The sequence below is a fragment of the Grampus griseus genome, assembly GCF_964374135.1.
Source record: "Grampus griseus genome assembly, chromosome: 19".
NCBI lineage: Eukaryota > Metazoa > Chordata > Mammalia > Artiodactyla > Delphinidae > Grampus > Grampus griseus.
This window is the reverse complement of record NC_139013.1, coordinates 9,211,175-9,223,335: the sequence shown is the minus strand read 5'-3', so window position 1 is coordinate 9,223,335 and position 12,161 is coordinate 9,211,175. Positions and strand designations below refer to the sequence as shown.

The 12,161-nt window shown below is 55.5% G+C and overlaps 1 protein-coding gene across 2 annotated transcripts in view; it reads left to right on the top strand.

Annotated features, from left to right (window-relative positions):
- Positions 1-503: 503 nt before the first annotated feature.
- The window catches only part of HIF3A (hypoxia inducible factor 3 subunit alpha), a gene marked incomplete at both ends in the record, with an annotated part of 28,509 nt that continues 16,851 nt past the window's right edge, over positions 504-12,161 (top strand). The window contains 8 exons of one of the 2 annotated variants that reach the window (XM_082676678.1): positions 504-529; positions 5,569-5,759; positions 6,866-7,011; positions 8,613-8,697; positions 9,255-9,367; positions 9,872-10,080; positions 11,548-11,654; positions 11,825-11,972. In XM_082676678.1, the coding sequence (XP_082532804.1) occupies positions 504-529; positions 5,569-5,759; positions 6,866-7,011; positions 8,613-8,697; positions 9,255-9,367; positions 9,872-10,080; positions 11,548-11,654; positions 11,825-11,972 (1,025 nt within the window). Of the gene's footprint in view, positions 530-5,485; positions 5,760-6,865; positions 7,012-8,612; positions 8,698-9,254; positions 9,368-9,871; positions 10,081-11,547; positions 11,655-11,824; positions 11,973-12,161 lie in introns of those variants that run through there. The other variant, XM_082676677.1, reaches the window with a different exon arrangement.

Below are 12,161 nucleotides of genomic sequence, written 5' to 3'. Positions count from 1 at the left end.
GGTAGGAAATGGAGGAGTGAGCCAGGGGTGCGAGTTAGAGGGTGGGGGCTGGAGTGAACTAGGTGGGTTCAGAAGAGTACTGGTGTCGGAACTTGGCGGGAGATACTGGGCCAGAAGGCGCGGCCAGCCGACCTTGCTTGCACCGCGCTGGCGACACTGCTGAGAAGTCCGCGGCAAGGAGTGTGGCTGGGGGGGGGGGTGTATTCCACTGCACCCGCCCCCTCTACACACACACACACACACACACACACACACACACACACATACACACACACCTCTCTCTCTCTCTCCCTCCCCCCCCCCCGCACCCCCCCGGCATTCCAAGTCTTCGTCTCTTGTCCCGCCTCTTTCATGGAAGTGACAGACCGGTCAACCAACCAGAGCCGCGGGCCGGGCGCTGCGCAGCCAACCGCTCGGCGGGGGGAGGAGCTGGGGAGGGGGCTCGCAGGGCAGGGGAGGGGGCTAGGGGCCTCGAAGGGCTCCGGAGCGGCGACTGGCGAGTCATGGCGCTGGGGCTACAGCGCGCAAGGTACTGGGCTTTGGGGTCAGGAATGATAAGAATTGGGGGGGCTCCTCTTCCAGCGACCCCTGAGCCGGGTGGGGAAGGCGCGGGTGCAAGCCTAGGGCCACTCGGGCGCGCGGTTGGAGACACATCCCCGCCGCACCCTCCACCCTAGGGGACTGCAGGGGTGGGGGCATTTCCCCAAGTCCAGGCTGCCACGCCCCTCTAGCCAGGAGCGACATCTGGGTCGTGATCCCAGATTTCCTGCTGTTCCGTGTTCGCTTCCCCTCCTGACTGGGGTTGAAACTCGGGGTCCCCATGGAATCGGGGGTAGTTGCGTTTGAGCAGTTCCCAGGCTTCTGCGGGAGGCATTCTCCCTCCACATACTGACCCTTCTGGCCTCCGAGCGCCCAGAATTGAGGTTGTCCTTTGACACCAGACCCCTAGAGTCCTAGGGGATCCGGGGTACCCCCAAATTGAGCCTTCCCAGATATAGGGAGTCCCCTGGAATGCGGAGTCAGCTTCTGAGTTCAAGAGAAGAGAGAGCCTCTTTAACTGGACCCTCCCTGACAGCCTCCCAAACCTTGAGTTGCCTAGAAATAGGCAGAGATGGTCACCTTTCAGAAGCCACCTTGGGACCCTTCCCAGGGGCCTTTTGGAAGGTAGGGTCACCTCCTTTAAGAACAAGAAAACAGCCTGACCCACTTCCCAAAGTCTAGCCTCTTATCTGACTCCTCCACTCCCACCCAGTCCCTGTGACAGTGGGAAGGGGCACCCAAGCCTTATTTGGGGAAGACTCCAAAGAGGGTGCTGTGCCTGATTCAGTGCAAGCTGTGGGAAGCGCCCCCTGCCGCAGAGCCCAGCTGGGGTCATCCCGGACAGGTGGTGGGTTTCTGTGTTCCCTTCCCAGCAGGTGCAGATTTGCTGGGGCAGCACAGGGAACTCGTGCTCTGGGTCCACTGCCAGGGGGTCCTATCTGGCCATGTTTTCATGGGACCCCGGAAAATATCCCACGCCCTTGGTTTCTCCTGTCCAATCTGAGGCGTCCAGGAAGCCTCACCCCCTTCCCTCCTCCCTGGCTTCGCAGGTCTGATTGGATCCTTCCCCACCCCCATGTTTTCACTCCCCCCACTTATACACCCCCCAATTCTATTCTAGTCTCTGGCTCTGGGCCTGCCAGGGAACTCTATCCCACCCCTTCTAGGCCAACCCTGGTCTAGCCCCTCCCAGAACCCCTTCCTGCCTAGGTGGGGGCCCCTCTTGGCGGAGCTGGGGCGCTCCTCCCTCCCCATCCAAGGCCAGCCCTCTCCTGCGGTGTCATCCGAGCCCACGTACCACCCACTCATAACTCGCACCCAGATCCCGGCCACGCTCCATCCTCTCCTGCACCCCTAGGATGGCGCTAGGGCCAAAGAGGGTCAGGGTGATGGTGAGTGGGCCCCCCATACTCCCTTCTTCCATCCTTGCCATCCCACCCCAGGCAAGGGTGATTCTTGGGAAGTCCCTGATGGGCATTCGGCCCAGGGTGCCCCTCCGGTCAGAGGGTTCCCAGAGAACATAGGGCTTTGGGTACAGGCGCCCCACGGGATTATCATGTCCTTAGGAAGGAGCAGAGTCAGGGGTAGAGAGACTCCCACCGACCCCCACCCCAAGTCCCTTCTCAAACCCAAAACCTCTCAGGCCACCTTGGCGCAATGCCAAGAGGAGTCCCTGCATGTATTCAACCTAAGCCCCCACCCAAATCCTCTACACTTTTTGCAAGACCCCCAGTACCCAGCTGAATATCAGGAGAGAGAGGCCCAGGAGCAGCCCTGAACGTGGGGAAGGGTGTCCCCGCTTCTCCATGCCTTTGTTCTCGGGTGGCAAGTTCTTCAGGGCAGGGAAGAGGTGGGCTTCTCCCTCTCCTGGTTGTGGGGGGGGGCACCAAGCCCTAGTCCCCATTCCCAGGCCTTACCCTGGGGCCTCCCAGCCTGGCTCCACCCCCGTTCTCTACTGGAACACAGAGGAAGGGTGGCAGGGTTCCAGCTGCACGTCCCAACCTGGGCAGAGTGCCAAGGGGACGGACCAGGGCTGGGCATGGGGCCAGCTGGGGAGACTGGCCAGCTGGGGAAATCTGGAGGCAGCAGTGGTGGGACAAGGGGAAGGGACTGGGGCCAATGGACAGAGGAGGGGCAGGACAGGGGTCCGTTGGGTGGCATGCCCACCAAAGCATGGCATTTAAGAGCACAGGCCCCCAGATCAGGGTTCAAATTGCAGCTCACCCGCTTCCTGGCTTGTGTGGCTTTGTGCCAGCAACTGCTCTCTGAGCCTTAGTTTTGTAGCCTGGAAAATGAGGGTTATACCTCCCCTCCCCTGCACCCGCTCAAGATGAGAAGCAGTGAGGGGACAGATCTTTGGGGCAGGATACCCGATAGGTGAGCAATAAACTGTGTTCAAGTCCGACAGGGTTCTGGGTAGAAGCAGATACGTGGTCAGACTAACAGAAGCGTTGGGCATGGTTGCGCATTGGTGGAGGGCCCTGGGATTACCAGCTTGGTTACTTGGCTGGGTGATGCAATTGCTCAGAGCCTTGGTTTCTGACTCTGTAAAAGGGAGATCACTTTTCCAGGTTCTTAGGGTTTGTTGAAAGGATTTAATGGGGTCTCTAAGCTCATGAGTGTTTGATCCACCAAAGCTATCATTATTATTAGTATCACTATGATTTCGTTTTCTTCCCAAGGTGTTGTTTAAATCACGTGTGTACTTGCCCACATACACACACCACACCATGGGGTTCCCACTGAAGCCCGAGGGTTTCTCCAGTGCCTACGATGCTCCTAAGCCTTCCATCCCTGATGTGGACAAAGGGGAAATAATAACAGTTGAACCTTTATATAGCACCAACCAATTGCCGGGCCCGGTTCTAAGCCCTTGACATATATTAACTCATTTAATCTTCACAACAGCCCCATGAGTTTGTGCTCTTCTTAGGCTCAGGGAGGCTATGCAACTTGTCCAAAGTCACACAGCTATTAAGTAATGGAGTTGAGATTGGAACCCTGCACCAGAGGAACTAGCCTCGACTCTGTTTAAAGGGAAAGGCCAGAGACCAGGCATCTGTGGAGCAAGTGAGAGGCCACACTTCCTGTCAGAACATCCGGAGAACAGGCTGGGAGCTAGAAGGAGGGTCCCGCTGTAGCCACCAGCTAGCTTCTTCTATGGAGGGAGGAGTCATTTGGCCACAGAGAGGATTATAGAGCCCAGCTGCCCAGGAGGTGGGGGGCCAACCCCACCCCCCAACCCCACCCCCCAACCCCGTTCCTGTTCCTACTCCCTGTTCCCTCTGTCTGGGCCCCCAGCTCAGCGAGGCCCGCCCACCCCCACCCTCTGGGCAGGAAGACAAACAGGGCTGGAACAGAACGGGACAGGAGGACGGAATGTCCCCTGGGCAGAGCGGGACTGGAGGCCCCTGCCCCCCATCAGCCAGGAGGGAGGGGATGAGGGCAACTGCTGGCTCCCTCCACCCAGCTGCCCCCTTCTGTGCCTCCCACCCACTTGCACTGAGGAGTTCTTTCCCATCTGAAGAGTCAGAAGAGTCCACTCCCCTCCCTCCATCGTGCCTGTGGGTTGGGCTGCAGGTCTCCTGCTCGGGGGTGAGGTTGATGCCCCAGAAGTGGCCTCTGGCTTTTAGGAAGGGGCAGCTTCCCCTCCTAGAGCTTTGCGTCCATGGAGGTTGGCGGGGACGTCACAAGAAAGGAATTAGAAGAATAAAGGCTTTGGAACTTCACTGCCTGACTTCAAATGCCAGCTCCACCACTTAATGGCTTTGTGACTTTTGGGGCAAAGGACTTCACTTTCCAGAGCCTCAGTTTCCCCTTTGTGAAGTGGAGGTTTAAAGTGCTCTCTGCCTAGGGCTTTCTTAGGACTGAATGAGTACACATAGGCTGAGTCCTTACTTAGTGCAACGCCAGACGCATAAATGCTTAGCAACTTATAGCTGCTTATTAATGGTTTTATCAATAGTATCAATATAGATAAGATTACATATACCATACTATATGTAACATACTCTATAATTTTCTTCCCCAAAACTATAATTTGGATTCAGACAGACCTGGAGTTTGACTTTTAAGACAGTGGCAGAAACAGGGAGAAGTACTGAAATCTGGAGATAAACCCAGGGCCATACAACAGAGGAAACTGAAGAGTTTAGGAAGACCAGCGTTCAAACGCTGGCTTCACTCCTTGTGGGCAAGCACTGCACCTCTCTGTGCCTGGGCTTCATCTGTTCAACGGGGAAAATGTTACTACCTTCCTTCTAGGGATGTCTGAGCTAAACGGGTTAATGTAAGTTACACACTCGGCACGGGGTCTGACCTAATAGTAAAAGCTGGATAAGTGGTAGATATTTCTGAAAAAAAATGACACTCATCCTCTCCTCCCAACCCCACATGCAGAATTCAGGCATCTGAAGTGGATTAAAGGGCAGAGATGAGTGGTGAGCCGTTGGCCCTGGGGTTGGTTTGCTGTGTCACCCTGGCAGGGCCCCTGTTGGTGGGTCGTTGGACTTTGAGATCTGTACTCCAAGATTCTGAGGACTCAGCTCAGCTGAGGAGGGGAAAGGGCAGAAGAGGGGGTTCTGGGAGGCTGTAGGGCAGGGGGCCTGGGGGGCTGGAGGCATCTTCTTGCGCCCTCCGTTCCCTGGCTCCTGGCCAGCTCTGCCAGCCCCCTCCCAGCCGGAGGCCTCCCTGTTCCCCGGTCTTCCCAAGCCCGGAGAATAAACAGCAGATAAGTCAGGGAGGGGACAGAGCGGCCCTGGGCACGCCTTGGAGAGGAGTGAGGCACCGGAGGGCAGCATGGGCTGGCGCCGGGACAGATAAAACCTGAGGCAAGGAGCGACTCCACGGTATAATCCACCCAGGCCCAGAGAGCTCCGGCAACTCGCCCGGGCCACACTGCGAGGCCAGCACAGTCGCGGCTCTGCCGTCTCTGAACCCGAGACCCATGTGGCAGCAACCCACGTTCTTGTCCCATCCAACTCTTTCCCTTCCCGGGGCGCCGCCAGTGAACGCTGCCCATGCCCGCAGGTCGAGCACGGAGCTGCGCAAGGAGAAGTCCCGGGATGCGGCCCGCAGCCGGCGCAGCCAGGAGACCGAGGTGCTGTACCAGCTGGCGCACACGCTGCCCTTCGCGCGCGGGGTGAGCGCCCACCTGGACAAAGCCTCCATCATGCGCCTCACCATCAGCTACCTGCGCATGCACCAACTCTGCGCCGCAGGTGAGGCCCGCCCCCGGGAATTCCCACCTCAGCAAGACCCCGCCCTCGGAAAGGTACATCCCAGGGAGGCCCCTCCTCCGGGAAGCCTCATCTCCATAAGACCCCGCCCCCCATGTCTTCCCGGCGAAGCCCCACCCGTCTGGAATCCACTTAGTGGGAGAGGCCCCGCCCCTTCAGGTTCTGGTCCAATCGGAACCCAGTTTCTTAGGAGTCCCCGCCCCCTTAGAAGTCTATCATTTGTGGGGCCCCGCCCATTGGAACGCGCCCTTGGGAAGCTCCGCCTCCTTAGAGTTAGAACCCTAGGGAATAGGAGGCCGGCTAACTCCCTAAGGCATCTGGACCCTTAGGATTTGGTCTCCTGAGAGATCTTCTCGGCTAAGCTTCCTTCCCTTATAATCGATATCCCCAGGAGGCTTCACTGCCCAATATTTAATTACTTGAAAGTGTCCCGCTTCCCCTCCTCAGGTCCCTAGTTCTATTGCTTGTCCCCTTAGTAGCCATTCCCTTGAATTCTCTCCCTGTTAGAATTCTCTGTAGGACGCCTTCACACACACACACACACACACACACACACACACACACACACACACACACACACACACACACACACACACACACACACACACACACACAATCCCAGGACCCTGAAAAGCTTTTCTTCTGGCAGACTCTGCCCATTAGATGAATTCTGCCTCCTTAGAATTCTGTTGCTTGGGAGTCCCTGCTTCTTTAGAATCCCGCCGATCTGGAAGGTCCTGCTCCAAGAATTCTGAACCCCTGGGAAGCTTGGCCCCCTTGGAATTCTGACTCCTCCTAGGCTTCTTAGAATTTTGACCCCTGGAAATTTCATCCCCTTAAGATTCTGCCCTCCTTAGAGTTCTGTTCCCTTAGGAAACCCCTGTCTCCTTAGAATTCTGTACCCCTGGGAGGCTCTGCTCCCTTAGAATTCCAGTCCTTGCCCTCTTCCTTGGACTCCAAGCCACTGGGATGTGCCCCACTCACCTGGAGGTACCTATAAGTTCCTCTGAGTGAAGGAAAGCAGAGGGAGGCTAGCCAGGGTGGCCTTACCGCTGACTAGAGATGCCCCATCCTGGTCCGGACACCAGGGGAGTGGAACCAGGTGGGAGCAGGGGGCGAACCACTGGATGCCTGCTACCTGAAGGCCCTGGAGGGCTTCGTTATGGTGCTCACCGCCGAGGGAGACATGGCTTACTTGTCAGAGAATGTCAGCAAACACCTGGGCCTCAGTCAGGTAAGAGGAGCTGCCTGCTTTGTGCAGGTGATGCTGGGATACAGAGGTGACCAGAACCACCTTAGCCCTATTTTTACAAGGCCCACAGTGCAGAGGGGAGACAAATATGTCACCAGACAGGAAGATTCAGAATGGTCAGGGCTGGGGTGGGGCAGCCTAGGGGGCTGTACCAGCCGGGGGTGGAGGGTGGTACCTGACCCAGCCTGGGTGGGAATTGAGGGCTTCCTGGAGGAGAAGACATCTGAGCTAAAACCTGAAGGGCTTAGCCATTCAAAGGGTATGGCGAATGGATGGGATCAGAGAAGACTGGCAATGTACATGGCCAAGGGAACAGAATATGCAAAGACACAGATGTGAGATAAAACAGCATTTGGGGGAAACAAAGACATTAATCCAAGCTAGGTGCAGAGTGCAATGGGAGAAAGTGAGAGAGAAAAGGCTAGAGAGGACATAATTTAGGACCAAAATAGAAGGTTTATCTCTAGGGCACTGTGGAGCCACGGAAAGATTTTAAGCAGGGGAGAGGTTGTGTCAGAAAGGTGGAATCAGAATTTCATTTTATTTAGAAAGATCCCTCTAGGTACTGCACAGAGATAGAATTAGAGGGAGTGAGACTAGCGGCTGGAAAATCCATAAGGAAGTGGATGCAGGGCCCCAAGTGGGAGAAAAGAAGTAGGATTAGGGGCCTGGGGATGGGAGGACAAACAAGAGACACTTAGAGAGTAGAACTAATTTCAGCTGATCCTTACAGCAATACCATTCTTCTTCTTAGCTCACATAAATGGGCTCCACAGTTGGCATCCCTTCCTTTCCCCTACCTTGTTATCCCACTCTTGGTACCAATTTCTCTGTTAGTTTGAGCTCTTGGGCTCAGGTAGGTGAATGTCTCAAGATCCCAAAGCTCGGAAGTGGCAGGGCTCGGATTCAAATCCAACTACAAGATCTCACTCCTCCCCTATTCAGCATTAGCTCTGGACTGTGGGCTCTGTGGGTCCCCTTTCCTCTGTGTCACCTCCTCCCAGCACCAGTCTCATTTCCTGAATTGAAATAAGGAGTTGTGTCTTCGGCTTGCACAACAAATGGAATTTGAATAGGGTCTCACCTCAGGGCCTTTGCACTTACTGTTCTCTCTTTCCGGAACACTCCACTCCAGAGAGCCACCTCACTGGCTTTGTTCAGCAATTTGGGTAAATGTCACTTCTTCAAGAAACTGTCCCTGACTACTGCCTCTAAGATAGCGTCTCATCATTTCATCATCTTACCTTGCTTTAGTTTTCTTCATATCACTTAGTATATTGTTTTATGCATGTGTGTTGTTCTGTTTGTTCATTGGCTATCTCCCGCCACTAGCCAGTAAGCTGTGAGAGGCAGGGATTTTGTCTTCATAGCCACTGCTGTGCCCATACCAGGTAAAAGAATGCCCAGCAAATTATATGCCAAAGGAATGAATGAATGAATGAATGAATGAATAAGGAGACTGGGGAAATAATCCAGGCTCATGAATTAGGGCAGGCTGATGAGGATGGGAGGGAGGAGATGGGTCAGAGGCCCTGGTAAAAATGCTTTTCCTCTAAGACACCCCCTGCTTCCCTCCCTCCCAGCTTGAGCTGATCGGACACAGTATCTTTGATTTTGTCCATCCCTGTGACCAAGAGGAGCTTCAGGACGCCCTGACTCCCCGGCAGAGTGAGTCCTTGGAGATCTCTGCCCCCAAATTACAGAAACTGAGGCTCCATCCTTTCTTTTTTTTTTTCTTTTTTTTTTTTTTTTTTGCGGTACGCGGGCCTCTCGCTGTCGTGGCCTCTCCCGTTGCGGAGCACAGGCTCCGGACGCGCAGGCTCAGCGGCCACTGCCCACGGGCCCAGCCGCTCTGCGGCATGTGGGATCCTCCCAGACTGGGGCACGAACCCGTGTCCCCTGCATCGGCAGGCGGACTCTCAGCCACTGCGCCACCAGGGAAGCCCTCCATTCTTTCTTCAGCATATCTTCTCCCCCTCTGAAATACTGGACTGAGAAAAATGGGATGAGGATGATGTGGCCCTGCCCCAGGGGAATACAGGGACATGGCTGCACCCCGGGGGTCTAAAGGAGCATAGCATACCCCGTGGAGACCCTCTCTGGGTCGGAAGTCTCAATTTGGGGGATGAGGCTGGGGAGAGGTTAGTAACCAGGGTGCTGGAGGGACTGGGCCCTGTCCCAAGCTGCCCGGTGACCTGCTCCCCCCCCCCCACGGCCCTCCTCAGGCCTGTCCAAAAAGAAGCCGGAGGCCCCCACCGAGCGGTGCTTCTCCTTGCGCATGAAGAGCACCCTCACCAGCCGCGGGCGCACCCTCAACCTCAAGGCGGCCACCTGGAAGGTGGGCAGGGCCTGGCCTGGAGGAGGGCAAGGGACCTGCTGGGGCTGGACCTGAGCCCTAAAGTCTCACAGTGGGTTGGAGTCCGGGAGTCTCCTGGGCCGGGGATCCAGTGGGGCGTTCTCAGGCTGGGTCTAGTGCATCCTTTGGGTACCTAGGAGGTTGGGGATCTGGGGGTCCTTGTATCCTTCCTTAGTCTGGGTCTCTGTGAGCCTGGGGCTGGGGCTCCTCAGCATCTTGGGCCTGGAGTCTCCATGGGGTTGGAATCCGGGGTCCTCGGAGCTCCCTGAGTCTTAAGAATCTAGAGATTGTCCGAACCTTCTTAGGTTGGGTCTCTGTGCGGTTGGGGTCTGGGGGTCCTCAGAGCTCCCTGAGCTGGGTCTCTAGAATCCTCAGGGGTTTCTTCTTCTCAGCTCCCTGAGGGGAGGGGCCTACAGGGAGATACCTCCCCGCCCCTTGGGTAGCCCTAGGCCCAGGTGCATCATCGCCTCGCTCCCTGCCCACCAGGTACTGCACTGTTCTGGACACATGAGGGCCTACAAGCCCCCTGCACAGTCTTCCCCGGCCGGGAGCCCCCACTTGGAGCCCCCCCTGCAATGTCTGGTGCTAATCTGTGAAGCCATCCCCCACCCTGGCAGCTTGGAGCCCCCGTTGGGCCGGGGGGCCTTCCTCAGCCGCCACAGCCTGGACATGAAGTTCACCTACTGTGATGAGAGGTGGGCAGGAGCCAGGGGCCCACCCACCACCTGCCAGCCTGGCTCCTCTTCTTCCTTTCTGCCCAAGTTCATTCACGTCTCCTCTCCTACCCCCCAGCTGCTCTCTCTGCTCTGTTTCTATCTCTCTGACTCCATCTATCTCTGTCTTTGTGTATCTCTCTGTCTCTGAATTGTCTGTGGGTCTTCGTATCTGGGTTCAGACTGCTTGGGTTCAAATGCCGGCTGTGCACCCTTGGCCAAATGACTTCACCTCTCTGTGCCACACTTTCCTCATCCGTCCTATGGAGTGATAGCAGAACCTACTTTGAACAGTTGTTCTGAGCATTCAGTGAGTTGCCTGGTACAAAGCACTCTAGAAGTGCCTATTTTTTAAAATCATTATCATCATGATTACTTTTTATTTCTATTCATTCTTTTTTATCTTTCTTTTTGTGACTTTCTTTCTCTTCCCCTCTCCTATTTCTTTCACGTTCTCTCTTGTCTTTCTTTCTTTCTTTCTTTTTTTTTTTAATATTTATTTATTTATTTTTTGGCTGCCTCGGGTCTTAGTTGCGGCACCCGGGATCTTTCACTGTGGTGTGTGGGCTTCTCTCTAGTTTTGACACGCGGGCTCCAGAGTGCGTGGGCTCTGTAGTTGCGGCATGCAGGCTCTTTAGTTGTGGCACACAGGCTTAGTTGTTCCGCGCATGTGGGATCCTAGTTCCCCGACCAGGGATCGAACCTGCGTGCCCTGCATTGGAAGGCGGATTCTTAACCACTGGACCACCAGGGAAGTCCCCTTTTTTGTTTTTTCTTTTCATCACTCTTCCAATTTTTACCTTCTCTCTCCTCCCCTATTAGTTTCCTATGGCTGCTGTATCATGTTACCACAAACGTAGTGGCTCAAAACAATACAAATTCTCTATCTCAGTGTTCTGGAGGTGAGAAGTCTGAAATGAGTCTTATGAGGCTGAAATCAAGGGCTATGTTCCTTCTGGAGGCTCCAGGGAAGAATCTGTTTCCTTGCCATGAAAGCTTCTGGAGACCTCCTACATTCCTTGGCTTGTGGCCCCTCTCTCTACCTTCACAGAGCATCACTTCAGCTTCTGCCTCCATCATCACATCTAGTCTCACTCTGATCACCTACTCCCCTCCTATAAGGACTCCTGTGATTACACTGGGCCCACCCAGATGATCCAGGATCATCTCCGCATCACAAGATCCTTAACTTCATCACATCTGCAAAGTCCCTTTTGCCGTGTAAGGTAGCATATTCACAGGTTCCGGGAATTAGGACGGAGACATCTTCAGGGGCCATTATTCAACCGGCCACACCCCGTTTTCTATTTCTTACTCTCCCTTTCTCTCTGTTACAACCCTGTCTCTGTCTGTCTTGCTGGCTTCATCCCCGTGTCCCCCTCTCCTTCCTTTCACCCACCCTCCACTTTCGCCAGTTGAACTGACCGGGGTCCACTGCACCCACTTCAGGATTGCGGAGGTTGCTGGCTACAGCCCCGATGACCTGATTGGCTGTTCTGCCTATGAGTACATCCATGCGCTGGACTCAGATGCAGTCGGCCAGAGCATCCATACCTGTACGTGTTCAGGTTCCGTTTCCGGTGCTGCATGGCCCCAGCCAACACCAGCTGCCTGCTTCCCCAAGTCCCCAGGAACCTTCTCTTCCCTGGCCCCTTCATACCCAGCGCCCTGCTCCCACGGCCTTCTCTCCCCAGTTGCCCTAACCCCTCCCCATGCCCCTCCCCAGTGCTGAGCAAGGGCCAGGCAGTAACGGGGCAGTACCGCTTCCTGGCCCGGAGTGGTGGCTACCTGTGGACCCAGACCCAGGCCACAGTGGTGTCGGGGGGCCGGGGCCCCCAGTCTGAGAGTATCGTCTGCGTCCATTTCCTGATCAGGTAAGCGGGAATGAGGTGGGGTGGCTGTGTGTGGTTCTCTTCTGGTCTGCATACGTGTGAACAGGTGTGTGTGTGTATATGCACAAGTGTGCATGTGTATGGTGCACACGTGTGTGAGGGAATGTGCACAGGTGTGACTGACCACACACGTATCTGCATGTAGACACAAATGTGTGTGAGCGTGTAATT